The 17,562-nt window shown below is 38.3% G+C and overlaps 1 protein-coding gene across 1 annotated transcript; it reads right to left on the bottom strand.

The window, feature by feature from the left end:
* Nucleotides 1-1,650: 1,650 nt before the first annotated feature.
* Nucleotides 1,651-2,706, bottom strand: LOC104907811 (uncharacterized). The gene is made up of 3 exons (XM_010696805.1): nucleotides 2,653-2,706; nucleotides 2,159-2,590; nucleotides 1,651-2,115 (listed from the first exon to the last, which is right to left on the bottom strand). The coding sequence occupies exons 1-3, from the start codon at nucleotides 2,704-2,706 to the stop codon at nucleotides 1,651-1,653; spliced, it is 951 nt and encodes a 316-aa protein (XP_010695107.1).
* Between the last annotated feature and the right edge of the window lie 14,856 nt (nucleotides 2,707-17,562).

Raw genomic sequence — 17,562 nt, 5'->3', positions numbered from 1 at the left:
ATCGAGTTGCAAATTGTAATCCTTGATCAATTCCAACCATCGCCTCTGCCTCAGATTCAAATCTCGCTGAGTGAAGATATACTTAAGGCTTTTATGGTTGGTAAACACTCTACATGAAACTCCATACAAATAGTGTCGCCAGATTTTAAGGGCAAACACCACAGCGGCCAATTCTAGATCATGAGTAGGGTAGTTCCTTTCATGCACCTTCAACTGTCTAGAGGCATACGCCACCACCTTTCCTTGTTGCATAAGGACACAACCCAAATCGAGCTTCGATTCGTCACTATAAACTTCAAACCCAACCCCTTCGGTAGGTAAGGTCAGAACAGGAGCATTAGTGAGGCACTTCTTCAATTCATGGAATGCCTTTTCGCACTCTTCGGACCACATAAACTTGCTCTCCTTCCTCATCAATTTGGTCGACGACTGAGCTATCTTTGAGAAATCCTTAACAAACCTCCGATAGTAACCAGCAAGACTTAGGAAACTTCGGATCTCAGAAACATTCTTAGGACTCTCCCAATCCACCACAACTCTAATCTTGGAAGGGTCTACCATCACACCGTCCTTGCTGATGACGTGGCCTAGAAACGATACTTCCTTTAGCCAAAACTCACACTTGGAGAACTTCGCAAACCACTTCTGTTGCCTCAGAATACCAAAAATCAACCTCAGATGCTTCTCATGATCTTCTTCATTCTTAGAGTACACCAGGATATCGTCAATGAAGACAACCACACACGTATCCAGGAACTCATGGAAAGAGCGGTTCATCTGGTCCACGAACACAACAAGAGCATTTGTAACAGCAAAGGGCATAACAACGAACTCATAATGCCCATATCTAGTACGGAAGGCGGTCTTAGGAATATCCTCCTTCTTCACCAGAATCTGATGATATCCTGACCTCAAATCTATCTTAGAGAACACTCCAGCACCCTTTAGTTGGTCAAACAGATCCTCAATGCAGGGCAAGGGATACCTATTCTTGATAGTCACCTTGTTCAATTCACGATAGTCGATGCAAAGCAGCATACTTCTGTCCTTCTTCCTGACAAACAAAACCGGAGCACCCCACGGTGAGACACTCGGCCTAATGAATCCCTTATCAATCAGTTCTTGCAACTGAGTCTTCAACTCTTGCAATTCAGCAGGCGCCGTCCTATACGGGGCCTTTGATAGAGGAGCAGTACCAGGAGTGAGGTCAATGCTAAACTCGACCTCTCTTTCAGGAGGGATACCTGGTAACTCATCAGGGAAGATGTCCGGATACTCACGAACAATGGGGATGTCCTCTAACTTCACCTCTTGAGTCAAATCTTTAACCATGCAGAGGAACACTTGCTCTCTTTTCTGACGAAGCTTTTGCATTTTGAGAGCAGACACGAACTTTACCCCTTTCTTCAACACCACTCCACTATAGGAGATACACTTACCACACGGACCACGAAGAGTCACCTTTTGATCGCGGCAATGAATCTGAGCAAAATACTTAAACAACCAATCCATACCCAGGATAACATCAAACTCAATCATGGAGAATTCTTTGAGATCAGCGGGAAGATTGGTACCCAACATGGAAATAGGCACATCACGATACTCGGCAAAACAAGGGTAGTTCTCACCAGAATGCAAAGATATAAGAGTTCAAAGAGGAGAACTCGAAGACAAGTTAGCTTTCTTGGCAAAAGACTTACACACACATGACACGGAAGCTCCAGAATCAAACAAAACAAAAGCAAGGACTGAATTAACAAGAAAGGTACCAGAGATGACGTCGGGATGAACATCAGCGTCAGAATGAGTCATGCTATAAACTCGATTCTTCGGCGGAGCAGGAAGACTACAAGTAGCAGGAGGCTTAGCTGTAGCCCTCGGATCCTTTGTACACTCATAACTCTTGTGACCCGCTTCCCTACAGTAGAAGCAAACAATAGCAGATCCATCACAATCCTTCCCCGGATGATTAGGCTTCTCACACCTCCGACACTTGGACGGATCAAAACTCGGCCTAGAACTGGAACCTTGATATCCACCACGAAAACTCGGCTCAAACCTCGGCTTCTTAGCTAGACCAGGAGCAACAGACGGAACAGGCCATCTCATATGCAGCTTGGAAAGTAGTAACTCCCGAGCACAACACAAGGGTCTTTACCCTAGGATCCATCTTCTTTATGTATCTCTTAACCCTCTCAGCTTCGGTGGGAATGACAATACCAGCAAACTTAGACAGCTCGGTGAAGCGGTCGGTGTACTTTAGGATATCCATATTCCCCTGAGTCAGAGATAGAAATTCCTCTTGCTTCTGCCAACGCAACTCATCAGGGTAGAACCTCTCCTTCAGCTTGGCGGAGAACTGAGTCCACCCAAAACCAGCATTAGCCATACATGCAGCCTTCACCGTACCCCACCAATTATTAGCTTCTTTCTTCAGATAGTTCGTCCCAATAGGTACCATCTCAGCAACAGGGCAGTTTGTTGCCGTGAAAAGCTTCTCCATTTCCCTTAACCAATTCTCCAGAGCCACAGGGTCAGCAGCACCATCATAAGTAGGGGGCCTATGACGGTCAAATCGGCCGAAAGCAGACTGCACACCAGCGGAAGAAGTAGCTTTGTTAGTCAAGGATATAAAAGCATCTTAAAGCCTACACGGCGACGACGAGCAGCCTCCTTTCTAGTAGCCAACTGTTGTCGTGGAGGCATTCTACAAAATAGAAGCTTTCACATTAGTTAACTAAATTCACATAAGAAAGCATTAAATCGATAAATGTGGTAAACGAAAATGATTCCCGAGGTTTAGTTTCCTACCCAAGTAACTCTCATAAGCACTAGACTTGAAGCCTAAGACACTAGTAATCCTAGTCACAAGTCTACTCATTCTCTGGAAATAAATATATAGCAACGCAAAGAGAGCTTCTAGAACGCTTTGCTCTGAGACCAACTATAACATCCCGTCCAATACGAAGGAGAGTGGAGACTAAAGTAAAGGAAAAGAACAAATAGCGGTAGCGAAAATACCAATAAGACGGAGATGCTACTCTAAGGAATAGAATATGAAACTATAAATAGGTAAAATCCTTCAAAGACAATATTCAAACTCCAAAATCATATATATAAAAAGGGAAAATGAGGTCCCATAGCCTCATTCCAACAAGTCTCAAAATGTCATATGATTTCCAAAATAAGCCCAAAATAGAGAAAATACAAACCATAGACAACTGAAATCCGTAGTTCAAAACATGTGACAAAACAAAAGAGATAGCTACTTAAGACCAACTATGTAATTAGTTCTAATTCCTGTCTACAAATGCTCATCCACTATGACTAGCACTACTTTCTTGCTCACATGGTTATAACGCACAACCCCAGTCCAAAACGTTATGATCCTAAATAGCATCACCATCTGCATAATAAATCAACAACTTCCATAATCAGTGAGGAGTAACTAGCAGTTCTCCCGGCTGAAATAGAAATAGATAATGAACTTAAAAGTAGTTAGAAACAACATCAAAGAACACATTAACAAGTTACTAATCTCACCAAGAGGCACAAATAATCACAGTAAACAATGAACAAAACTAGCATCACACCAAGTCCCAATCAACCATGCAACAAATGCGGTCAACAAGCTGAAACATAACAGACCATACCGTCTATGAGAGGACTCATTGGACCACGCCGCCCAAGCCCTAAGTTGCATATTCGAGGAACCATACCGCCCTTTTCGAATAGCTATAAACTACGAATCATACCACCCGTAAGTGAACCAATGGACCATACCGTCCAAGGTTAAGTCACCAAGTTCCTAGGACCATACCACCCTTGGGATAACCAAACTCAAGTTCCTAGGACCATGCCCCGCCCTTAGGATCATCAAACCCAAATTCTTAGAACCATACCGTTCTTAGAATCAATCAAATTTAACCAATACAAGGTATACTCGACAAGGTATACTCCAAATCTATCTAATCCATCTTTCCAAGGTATATAACAACAAGGTTCAAATGTAAGTACACAAGCAAGGCACAAGCCCTCCAAACACACTACAACCAACTAACCATAAGCTACCCAAACAAATTGGCACATACCCTTCATATATTAACTTAAACCAACCAAAACTTACTCTAACACACTTAGCATACATGCCTAAGACCAACCAACCAAAGATATATATGATGTAAGCCAAGAAGGGAATTAAACCAAGGCAACACAACCAAGGGGACAGGCCCTTGTCGCGAGGTGCGACGAGCGTTGCGAGTCGCGATCCCCTGTTGTCGCGAGTCGCGAGGTTGCTCGCGAGTCGCGATCTACTTCTGCTTGTGGCTTGCGAGCTGCACTGGTATGCCAACCGAAAGTCCAATGACTTCTACACCTAGCCTTCCACGTACAAACCAACTCCATTTCATGCCAAACACAACACTAATCACCCTCACATAGGGCTAAACTCATCTCAACAATAACTACTCAAATCCAAAGAAAATCAAAGTGAACCAATTAAATAAATTTAACCACAACAACAACAAGGAGACAACTAATCGACATGTCTTAATAATATGATCATAGTAGCAATCAAAGGTATGAAAACAACACCAACAACCATAAATCTACATGAAACTTCGATCATACAATCCTCTAAGTTCCACCTAGCATGATACTACGTTCTCTAACGCAATTCTAACAACCTAAGTTAAAAATCTATACTCTACCGAACTAGAATAATGCTAGTTACCTTTTTCTTGAAGAGAAATGTAGTAGAACGCTTCGAAAGAACTCTAATTGCCTTGTGAGATATCACCACCTTCGTCTCCTACGAACACAGATGCTACGAACTCAACGCATGCTTGAAACCGGTACAAAAATGGCTTGAAATCAAGGAGCAAATGATTGATTTTTGTGTGAAAATTGTGAAGGAAGAACAAAGAACTTTCCTCTCCCTTTCTCTTGAAATAGGCGTGTGAAATGAAGTAACAAGTGGGAAATTTTTCTGATTTAATTTTCAGAAAATGAAGGTGAAGAGATTGAAGATTAAAGGGTGTAATAAGAATCGTAAATGAAGAGATAACTCTTGATTAACTTTAACGCTACAAGAGTTCAATATGGCTGTCCAAAGACTCTTCGTATGCCACCAAATAAAATCAGAAATTTGGACATCCTTAAACAAATAATACAATGTACGAAAGCACTAGTACAATGTACATTTCAGGCACTAAGTAAAACGTTCAAAAAGTAATATGTATAAGTAATATTTTTATAATTAAAAATTATAATTATTAACGTAATACAAATACGTAGTTACCACACTACCACATTTTACACTTTGCACAGACACGAGCACTACATTGTCTGTTTCATATAAACAATGCAGATACAAGTATTATACGTCTATCAAACAATGCCACACATAAAACACATTATAAACACACTAAAACAATATTGATCAAAATAATGTAGGCGTAAAAGTATATATATATATATATATATATATATATATATATATATATATATATATATATATATATATATATATACTTTCTGAAAATATATTAGTAAAATATAAATTAAAACTCAAATAATAATAATTAACGCGCGAAAATTTCAGAGAAATTTTGGGATGTTACAAATATCATCATACATTGATAGAATTAAGGGGAAAAAACATCATAATTTATCATATTGAGCATAATTTGTAAACGAATGCTAAAATAAGTGTTACCACACAATCAAAATATTTTATGAAAAGCACCAATAATGTTGAATTAGCAATGGAGTTTAAGAAAATATATATTTTAATGAAAAGTGGTCACAAAATATTAAACTCATGCAATATCATCATCATCACCGTCCTCCTCTCCGTCAACATTGTCGAAGTCTTCTTCACTATTGTTGTCACTGTCTTCATCGTCTTCCATTTCGTTGCCATCAAAATCTTTAGGTTGATTTTGGTCATTGGCATCTATTACTATGTCATCTATTCTACCATCAAATGGAATAGGAATGTCCTCCATATCTTCATCACCTAACAAGGACACACTATTAAAGGACATCGTATTGATGTCTAGAATGGGTCTTAACAACAATCAACCAATATGGATCAAAACCATCTCTGACATAGAAAACTTGTTGAGCTTGAGACATGAGCACAAATGGCTCACTAGTATTCAACTTACATCTAGTGTTTACACTAACCACGCCACCTTTGTTAATCTTAACATCTTACCAATCTTATGCACATCCCACCAATCACATTTAAACAAAATCACACGCTTTCCATCTAAATATTGCAGCGAAATTATGTCATTAAGAATCCCATAGTAATCAATATCTTCGGATTCTACAGCTCCCTTCACCATAACTCCCGAATTCTGATTTTTTCTCTTTTTTTCGATGTCGCTAGTATGAAATCTAAAACCATTAGCTAGATATCCACCGAAACATTGGACACCTCTAAAAGGCCCTAAAGCGAAAGTTCTTAAATCTTGCATTACTTGATCCCCATTTTCTTCTGGCAGTGTTGTTATCTAGTAAGGAGTATTGGGTAAGTCATGTGATAATAATAATAAGAAGAAAAAATCATTACAAGCTAACATACTCGATCTCTAAACCATTCCGACAAACTCTTGTTGAATCTTCCCTTTTTATATTCACTGTATACAAAAGTAAGGAAATTATATAAATTACATTGTAGAAGTATCTAGTTATTAAGAGTTGATAGCTCATAGAATTACTTGAACAAGAAATTTTATACCTAAGATATATTTCCGCTTGATCACAATTTTTCAGCACATATTCTTGAGCTTGTATCAACTCCTCATTGCTAAGGTATCTAGATTTAGCCTTTCCTAAGGGAATACCACATCGGGAAAATAATGATAGTCCCTTAGATACATTATTTTCTCCATCTGCATTCCTCTCTAGTTGATTATATCTTGTCTCCATGTCATTTAAGTACCTTGAACAAAAGAACATGCATTCTTCTATTATATATCCTTCAGCAATAGACCCCTATGGTCTATTTTTATTCCGCACGTATGACTTAAACTTATGCAAAAGCCTATACAATAAGAAGAAGGATATTGTGAATATTTTATTCAAAACCCACAAAAAAGTTCATTGAATTAGCAAAGCAAAAGAATACCTTTCAATAGGATACATCCATCAGTAGTGAACCGGTCCAGCCACCTTAGCTTCCTCAAGGAAGAAAAATATTTTCCATTTCACACAAGGGGATAGAAATATGATTCTCAAGATCATTCAAGTCCTTCAGTTTTAAAGACTTGGAACACCTCATACACTTTGGGAGATGATACTCCACGAATCGCCAAGGGTAATAATTCGTTTAGAAGAACATGACAGTCATGTGTTTTAAGTCCCCAAATCTTACGCTTCTTAAGGGTTATGCACTTAGAGAAGTTAGACGAATACCCATCCGGAACCTTTATATCCTCCAAAAATTTGCGCACCAATATTTTTTGAGCGCTGGACAATGTATAAGGTGCTGCTGGTATATGCGATTTTTCGCCAACTAGCTTTGGGCTAGATGCTTCATAATATTCACATTCAAATCATGCCTAGATTTTATGTGATCTTTACTTTTACATTCAATGTCTAGTAAAGTGCCTAAAATATTATCACATACATTTTTTTCGATATGCATGACATCAAGGTTATAACGAAGCAAGAGACTACTCCAATAAGGCAAATAAAAAATATACTATTTTTCTTCCAGTTATCTTCTATCTTGGGCAACTTAAAAGTTTTGCCAAATTTCATTCCTTCAAGATCTTTAACTTGCTCTAAGATCTCATTAACTGATAATTTCTTTGGGGGACATCTTCTTTTAACTTTTCCATTGAAAGTCTTACTATTTCTCCATTTATGATCTACATGTAGGAAGCATCGATAATCCATATAGCAACATTTTCTACAACTGGGTAGTCTAGTTGAAAAAGTTTGATTCATACAATGAGGACATGCCTTCTAACCCTTAATAGACCACCCAGATAAGTTTGCATATGCTGTAAAATCATTAATAGTCCATAATAGAGATGCATGCATATCAAAGTATTCATTTTTTGAAGCATCATAAGTCTTAGCCCCAAATTTCCGCAATGTTATTTCCTTGTGCACTCTTACCTGGAATTAACAAAGATAGCATCATATAAGGTTGTTTCATGCACATCCACGGCGGGAGATTATATACGACAATCACTACTGGCCATATACTATAGTCACTTCTTAGACCACCAAAAAGGATTAAACCCGTCATATGCCAAGCCTAATCTAACATTACGAGACTCTGAAGCAAATAAAGAATATGACTTGTCAAAATGCTTCCATGGTTTGCTATCAGCTGGGTGTCTAAGAATTTCATCATTATCTCGCTTATCTATATGCCATCTCATATCACTAGCAGTTTTTAGATGACATAAACAACCTTTGCAACCTTGGTGTTAACGGGAAATAATGCAACACTTTTGAAGAAGCTCTATTACGTTTTGTATCACATACACTACAACTTTGAAGGTTAACATTCTCCATGATATTCGAGAAATATTATGTGTTATAATTCCTTTCCCATTCATGAGCTTCCCTGATCCTAGTCCCTTCTCCCTTAGACTTTATATATTTTGATTTTGGGCGTGTATAATTGCATCGTACTTTATTTTGTCTTTTTCTTGTGGAAATCACAAGATTTTAATCTATGCATCTTTCCTTTCTCTATTTTTATCTTCTTCTCTTTTATTTTTTGAACTCTGCTCCTAATAGGCTACTACTTTGTTGTGCTTGTGTCTGTGTTTATTACTCTTGGAATGTGTGGATGGCTAATATTCTGAGATAGTATGTTAGAGCTACTTGCCTTAATTTAAGATTGTTGACTCTACTAGTGCTGCAGGTTTCACTACTTAGTTTTGATGATGACAAAAGCGGGAAGATGTATTGGCACTTGAAAAATATTTCTGAAACTTACCTTAGTCTCTACTACGTTTCTTGATGATCTTTGCCTCTGTTCGTAGTCACAGTATAGTCTTAGAGTTTTCAAATAAGTTTTAGTGTGTCTTATTATGTTCACATAATTTTGTTATTTCTTATTTCTTTCTTTTTCCTTTCTTAAGTTTTGCCAATTATTTGCCATCATCAAAAAGGGGGGATATTATTGTATTCACCATTTTAATGATGACAAATAATGTTATTGAGTCTAGGAAAATAAGTTGAGTCTAGGAAATTAATTGTGTAACTTGTGACCTAGTCAAGTTATTTAAATAAATTAGTAAATATTCTCGAAATATTATGTGTTATAAATTGCTAACCTAATGTTATGGAATATCATTTTGCATACAAATAATCTCCATGATATTCGAGAGAGTATATTTTTGTTACTTTCTTGTAGAATGAACGGATGAAATAATGGGTGTGACAAACAATAACAACCTGAGCTATTGCGAAGGACTAAATTCAAGTTGCTGTTCCTGGGTTGTAGGGAGTCGGTTTCTAGAATCTTGGTGGAGTAACCAACTACCCAAGAAGATAGCGTATAACAACTAAGTGTTATGGCTACATCAACAGTTAGATCATGGGTCACCCTTGACACCCATGTCTGCTTAGTGGAGCAAAAATAGGAGCTGATGTGGTCTTCCATATATAGCTCAACAATGAACCAGAATAAACTAACACTTTCCAGATTTATTGTAATATCTTATGTGAAAGTTTATTTTCGGTTATTACTCTTTAAGAAATTATTGTAATACTTTTCGAGTGTGGGTTGAGAGAACAAAAATTTTGTATTCAAGAGAGCGAAAAGAGAAAGAGAAATAGAAGACTTCTAGTGAAGTCAAGTGAGGATAGTCACGTGTTTAGGGGGAACAAGGCGATTGTGAACTGGTTCCTAGATGAACTAAGTGAGGATAGATTTACAATAAGTTGTAAGAACTAGTATAAATGGAAGAGCAAGGTTCTTCCTAAAGAATTAAGGAAGAGAACCTTGTTAAAAGGATCTTCTTGTGTTCTCCCTTATTTCTACTTCTCTTTATTAGCTTTTCAATTAGTTTATCCGCAAAAAGTTTGAAAATCTCTCCAACTACAATCCACCCCCCTCTTGTAGTTGATCTAGTGTTTATACTAGACTAACACAAATATATAATGACCAAGCAAGGCATAGCTCGTAGGGCTAAGAATAAACTTTCAAAATCATTAGTAATTATCGAGGTGCAAAGGGATCTGTAGGATCAATTGTGGATCCAAGCCAAATAAAAAGTTTATGAGTATAGGGGTTAAGGGTGATGAATAATGTCTTATTTGTGTGATGCAACCTAAAACTCGTAGTCATATTTTTCTTCACTATCCTTTTAGTACAAGATGTGCATCCTTGGTTTACAACTAGGTACATATTAGAAATGAAAGAGAGGAAATGACACAAAGCTGGAAGCTTATTTGGAGGCAAGATGCAAGAAACAAACTAAAAAAAATCTGTCAAGATTGGAGGCCTTGGTGCTCTTATTAACTTTGCAAGCTAAGAACATGGTGTTAATGTTCTTGAATATCACAATGGTGATGGACAGTACAGCGGGAGAGAATACTAAAGTTGTCTTTTCGATAGGTAAAGTTTCAAAAGTCAATAGCTGGTTACGCATAATGTGATGTCGATAGAAGATGTATAACTACTCCTTTTTCCAGTGTTCTTTTAGGTCCTACTCCCCAGTTCAAGTCCGTGATTTGATCTTACAGAGGATAAGTGCTTATCTGCTGTAGGGTTTAGATGGCTTCTTCTATACTTTTTTTTTTATCTTACTTGAGATGTCTTGGTTTGATGAGCTATGATTGTAAATATTAGAAGAAAAGAACATGTCTGTCTTTGGAGGCGATAGGAAACAGACGATGAGATGGACAACTGCCCCCTGATATTTGTGTATGGCAGTTTGAGGTGTTCTTTGTATTATGATCTTTAAGTGCTATGCATGTCTGAAGTCCTGCCAATTTTTGCATATATAGCAGATGCACCTTGATTTCAGGACATGTTTGCAGTCTAAGATGTGGTGGTCATTGCTAAATATGCTATTGTTAGGTTTGATTTAGAAATGTGGGTGAGCAAGTACTTTTATGCCATCTGTTATTTTACACAGTCGTGCCCTTAGTACTTTATTACTAAATACATCTTTGTGCTTTTGCATTCTCTTCAGTGCTTTCCTGTAAAATCTTTAAGTACCCCTTAAAAAGTTACTGTGTCTTTAGATGTGGTTTGGACAGCAAAGAAAATTTTGAAAGACTTCTAATTGATTCTGGAAGTTTGGTGTCATCAAGTTGTCAGTAGTATCATCAGCTTTTGTTGGTAGAAAGCACTGTACTGGATAGTATTATCCCACTACATTGATGAACAAAACATACACCTTTCTTTAGTGTGTTTGAAGGAATTCAATATGTATATACACCAGTTGGTTTAGTGTCATAGGAGAGCAAATGTGCAATGGATGCAATGCAATGCCAAGTGTAAACTCGAAAGAGGTAAATCATGAGCATCTTCCTTTTCACAGGAAAATGTATAAGTTTCCTTTGACTCAAAGGATGAGTTTTGGGAATTGTTCCACAATAAGGAATAAACTTATGACTCCAATGCTAAGTTTGTGGTTAAAATTAGTATTCAGAATGTAATGCAAAACAAGACACGTGTTAGTGACAAAGGTTGGTTTTCGAGTTTGTAATTAGTATGATGGCCTATAGTGTTCATTTTCTATATAATTAAGATCTTCTTCATTGTAGAATGGATGAAACATCCACATATGTTAGCTTGCAGCATGAAATACACGCAGAGACATATGACAATTAAACTTTGCTAATAGATATATATACTTTATTATTCAGTGACACAAAATCTTTGTTAGTAAACCCAAAACATTATAAAAACATATAGCTCCCTAAAAGTTGGAAAAATTGATTCTAATAATCCAACCTTTGAGCCGTTCGCTCAAAATAATCCAACCTTTTGATTATTATTTAATTTTCCGACCTTTTAGTTGTATCTGCTCATAATGATCCATGAAACCGGTAACCTGTTGAAGTTGTAAAATTAATTTTTTTCCATATTTCTTTTTTTTCTCTAACCCCTCCCTCCCTATCTCTATTCCTCCCCCTTACCACCCTTTACTCATCACTTCACCCACCCCCCTCCCCTCCCCTCCCCACCCCAACCCCCAGTGTTAGCACCCCCTCCCCTCCACTGTCCTTCCCGACCCCACTGTGAGCACCCCGCCCCCTCCCCTGCCCTCTACCCCTACTTTGAGCACCCCCCACCCCCCACTAGCACCCCTCCCCCGCAGCAGCGCCTCCCCATCCCGCTCCCCCGCATGCCCCTTCGAATCCCCCTCCCCGTCCCACGTATCCACATTCGAATCCCCCTCCCCCGCCCCGCATCCCCTTCGAATCCCCCTTCTGCTCCTCCACATCCCCCTTCGAATTCCGCAGCAGCGCCTCCCCCGCCCCCCCTTCAAATCTCTCTCTCTCTTCTTCTTGTTGATGCCACGCCTCCCATCTTGGAATTTTGAATTCGGGTGGTGGGCAGATTATGCAGAAGGTTTCGTGGTGGTTGGTACTGCGATTGTGTGGTGTGGTGTGGGTGAAATGGGGGTTGTTGGCAGTGGTGGTGGTGGGGTGGGGTGTTGTTTGGTGGTGTGATGTGAGGTACTCTGATTGTGTGGTGGTGGTGTTGTTTGGGGTGGGGTGAAATGGGGGTTGTTGGCAATCATGGTGGTGTGGGTGAAGTGCGGTTAGTAGTGGTAGTGGTGTGGGTGAAATGCGGTTGGCAGTGGTGGTTGGTACTGCGGTTGTGTGGTGGTGGTGGTGGGGTGAAATGGGAGTGGCAGTGGTGGTGGTGGGGGTGGGGTGTTGTTTGGTTATCTTAATGAAGATTAACATTGAGTAATTAAATCACAACAAATCAGACCAAAATTAACCTATTCTAATGGTCATCTACCTGTTTCAACAGGTCACGGTGCATTATATGCAAATTGTCCTAAAAGGTTAGATTATTAAATAATAATCAAAAGGTTGGATCATTTTGAGCGAACTGCCCAAAGGTTGGATTATTAGAATTAATTTTTCCCTAAAAGTTTCCAACGAGCTACTGCTGGAAATTTAAATGGTACATGGTTTTAGTAGCTTGACATCAGGTACCGATTATGTTTCTAAAATGAAGAATTACACAAAAAGTGTTTGTTGTCGATAATAACACAAGCAGGGATGAAGGGTCTCTGTCCCCTTGAAAGATTATTTGTTTCTATTTTTCCCTTGATGACTGACCATTAGGTTCTTAACATAAACTTCCTCCATTTCTAAAAAAGTGCAACATTTTCCATTTTAGAAAATGCCATAATAAGTGCAAAATGGCTCAAAAGGTAAAGTATGGCTTTTAGACAATCTGAATAAAACATTAAAATCTGCTAAATAAAAAGTAACCCACCATTTATCATACTAATATCGCCTTGGAAAAAACTCTACAACTAGCAAAGCTTACGTTTTGATATATTTCTCTTTAAATCACAAGAGAAATGGCCAAATATTCCATCTTTTTGTTATTTGTCAAATATCTACTCTTATTTTTTTTCTCACATTTCAAATATATTAGCAATAAGAAATTGAAAATGGAAAAAATTATAGAAAATGAAGATAACTTACATGAATTAGCTTTCCCTTTCCTTCATTATTCTTCCTTCTCCCTGCTCCCTTCGATCTCATCCCCCATGCCACCACGACCACCACCGAGCTCCATTCTCTTCTTCTTCCTCATGTGTTCCTCCTCACAATTCCTTTAAAAAAAGAGACGAATATAATAATAACTAAACAGAAGATAAAAAATTCTTCATTTTGAATATTAAAGTACAGAAAAGGGAATTTCAAACTGCATTCAAAAAGCACTAATTGACGCAAATATTTATACAAGAAGATTAACATCTTAAAAACTATAAAAAGTGGCCTTAAAAAGTTGAAGTAATTACCGAAAGGATTAATTGAAGATGGCTTCATGCTTGTGAATGTTGTGGATTGCACTAGTGATGCTTTTACAATCATATTCCATCACCTTTATCCACTTCTCAAAATGACGATTTCCTACTCACACATTTACTCACAAATCAACGAATTGAATTCCAATATAATCGAAAAAATAAAATTTAATGACACTGATTTGCATACCTTAATCTCAATGTTGAGAAAGTGAGAATAGAGGGGAGAGTAGGAGGCGTTGGTCGAAAATGAAGGGGATTCATCTAGGTTAAAGAGGACTGGGGAGTGAGGAGGATGAAGATGAAGATGAAGATGAAGATGGAGGGTTGAGAGAAAAACTGGGAGGAAAGAGAAAAGAAGGGGGGAAAATAGCCAATCCACTGTTACTAAGCTACAGTAGACAAATTTCTCAGTTTTTAATGGGTATGGATTAAGGAGTAGCTCTTACTTTGTTGTATACTTTACAATTAACTATTATTAATCTGCCTTGACTTGGAACTTCACATCAAAATTTATCTATCTACCTATTTTTTAGCATTTATTTTCTTTAAAGTAACCTGAGTTGACTTGGCCATTAGAATTATACATCACATAATTCAGATAGAAATGAAGGACTTTGGCTTAAGCCCCGATTTGGTTAAGGACGGAATACACTCAACTATTCCCATTAGCTTGCTCCATCACCTTCTTGGCCGCTACTCCTGAATCCACCCACATCAGCAAACTAACTTCACTCATCTTCCACGATTACAAAGCTTAAAATCATATTTTTGAAATTAAGTAAAAGAAAGATAGCATAAGATTGTCCATTTAGTTTCACGAACACATAGTAATGGAAAGCAAAAACAGCAAGATATTATCCATTAGCACTATTAAAAAACAAATCTATAATTCTTCATAGGGAATACAACAGAATAACGCATACTCTAGTGGTTAGATCAAAGAAGTTGAGATAAGGCAAACCTTAAGTCTAATATGTGCATTGGCGTGTAGCATAGCTTGCTAAACCACACATCTCTAAGTAAAAAAACATGAGACGGAGAGGGAAAGAAGGAACATATTAGTAGGCATTTAGTTATAAACAAATCAATGATACATTTTTCACCCAATTAAGTTAATTTACAAAATACCATTCAAATTGCAATTGAATTCAAAGAATATTCACTTCCATGATTTCAGACATTCTTTTTAACTTAGATTTATTTCTTTCTCTTCTTATTTTTAGCAACTATGAGTAATTAAACCTGGACATAATACAGGCTTAACTACCCAACTCGAGTTTTCTAGAGCAATGGTAGGATGGTGAGTGAGGAATCTTTAGAGTAGATCTATATATTGGAAGGCCTCAAGTTCCTAGTAAATAAAGGGCCAGTCAAGTAGGGTCAACAAGAAGTATAAATCAATCTTTTAGTCAAAAAATTTAAAACATAAATAAAAACTAACAAAAGCACATCATCTTTAAAGAAAAAAAATAAGAAGTATATATCAGACGGTTAGTCAACAAATAATTTCAAAAAAATTAGACTATCACAATGCTTGCATTCTTCAATACTCCCTCTGTATTTTTTTATCTTTCTCACTTAGAATCTTGACACTATTCATAATTAGAGAGAATCTTTTAGATTTTTCTCAATATATAAGAAAAAATATGGTCATGTGGGGTCTTGTTTGATTCGTCTCAATGAGTACTTTATTAATATTCAATTATTATAATTTTTACTAATATGTAATGAAAGATATTTAACGTAGAATAAGTGCATTGGCAAACGTGCAAAGTCAAAGTAGGAAAGATAAAAAAATACAGAGGGAGTAAGTGCTAAATGGACCCAAAATTTACCTGATTTCAGTAACAGGCATAGAAGCGCTTATCTATGGATCCTTGCATTATGAAGGTCATAACTAGTGGTGTCAAAACAGGTTCTTAAACAAGTTCTGGGTATACCCACGGTGAACCAGGTCAGACCCGGACATGTCAGGATTCTGATTGTCAGTGCCCCAGGTCATGATTGGTCAGGTTTTGTTCAACTGGGTCGAACACATTTGAATCATTGGATTCCCGGGTGCCGGACAGGTCTGAGCGTTCCATTTACAAGTCGATCCATTCCTAGATATGATCACCCGTTGACATTTTTTTTACCGGGTTCGTGCAGGTCGTATTTAGGTTTCATGTATGGTTGTGTCAAGTCAAATGTACTCGGGTTGAATAAGTAATGACCTTGGTTCTATCATTGTGAAACATCGGGTCCATTCGCTATTGAACATCAATTCAACTTCGGGTAACTCCTGATCGGGCCATCTTGATTTTGTTATGGATTTTGTAAACGATTCATATTAATAAAAGTATTAAGATTGACATATATATACATAACTTCATAGCCGGTCGAAGACACCGAAAGACAAGTATTCACCTCATGTCTGTCAGGCAACGAAGAGAAGAAGACTTGGCAGATTACATCAAGAGATTCAACGAGGAATCACTAAAGGTCTCCGACCTTCAGGACAGTGTCGCATTTGCTGCGCTCATGTCCTGATTATACCTTTCGAGCAGATTCAAACTAAAGCTCGCAGAAAGCGAGGCCTAGACATTCTCAGAAGCTATGAACCTTGCTCAGAAGTTCATTCAAGCTTCCGACACCTTTATAACACACGAGGAACCCAGTTCCAACAAAAGAAAGCAGGATTATACTCCTCGAGAGGATAACTTGCGGGATGTCCCTTGAAAAGAAAGAGATAAGAAGCCTCGATTGGAAGACAACGGGAATGATCCTCGGTAATATTTAAATCGAAGAGAGATCTACCTGAACATCAAGGAAAAATACACCTTACTAAAGCCTAACGCCATCCGAACGTCCGTCAACAAGAGGGACAAGAGGCTCTAGTGCGAATACCACCATGAATTGCGGTCACACAACAAGCGACTGCCGAGAGGTGAAAAGAGCACTAGATAAGCTAGCCAGTGAAGGAAAATTGAATCGATATCTAAAAGATCCGAAGGAAAAGAAAATTGAGCCTCAGAAGGAAAAGCAAACCCGGAACAACGAGACAGCTAGGTATGTGAATGTCATCGCGGGGGGATACGCCTCAGGCGACTTAATCAGCTGCTCTCGAAAGAAGCACCTATACACCCTGAAAAACGGGACTGATGTCGCTTCTTCGACAACATGCCCAACAATGACCTTCAAGGACAGTCATCGGCCCAATCAGATACCGCATGATGACCCCCTGGTCGTCGAGATGAAAATAGCCAATCTGCGGGTAGGTTGAGTGCTGATCGACAGCGGAAGCTCCGCAGACATCATCACCATGGACTGTTTGAGGGAACTGAAATACCAAGAAGCAGATCTCACGCCCATCGACCAGCCTTTGGTATGGTTTGGCGTACAGTCCGTCCATGCCCTCGACTCGATCAAGCTCCCCACTCGGATGGGGGAAAAGGGCAAAGGAAGAAATTTGGTTGTTGACTATCTCGTCGTCGATACTAGCCTCCCCTATATGTGATCATGGAGTGCCCCACGCTCAAAAAAGTCTGCTCCTACAATTCAAGGTCGACGACGGAACGGTCGCCCGATT

The sequence above is a fragment of the Beta vulgaris genome, chromosome 4 (genome assembly GCF_026745355.1).
Source record: "Beta vulgaris subsp. vulgaris cultivar EL10 chromosome 4, EL10.2, whole genome shotgun sequence".
NCBI classification, from domain to species: Eukaryota; Viridiplantae; Streptophyta; class Magnoliopsida; order Caryophyllales; family Amaranthaceae; genus Beta; species Beta vulgaris.
The sequence above is the reverse complement of the archived record's forward strand: the minus strand, read 5'-3'. Positions and strand labels throughout refer to the sequence as shown.

Coding starts and splice junctions, on each gene's coding strand:
- LOC104907811 (XM_010696805.1), bottom strand. CDS start 2,706: ATGCCTCCACGACAACAGTTGGCTACTAGAAAGGAGGCTGCTCGTCGT. Junction 2,591..2,652: donor AGGCTGCTCGTCGTCGCCGT/GTAGGCTTTAAG, acceptor GCTGGTGTGCAG/TCTGCTTTCGGCCGATTTGA. Junction 2,116..2,158: donor TAAAGAAGATGGATCCTAGG/GTAAAGACCCTT, acceptor CTACTTTCCAAG/CTGCATATGAGATGGCCTGT.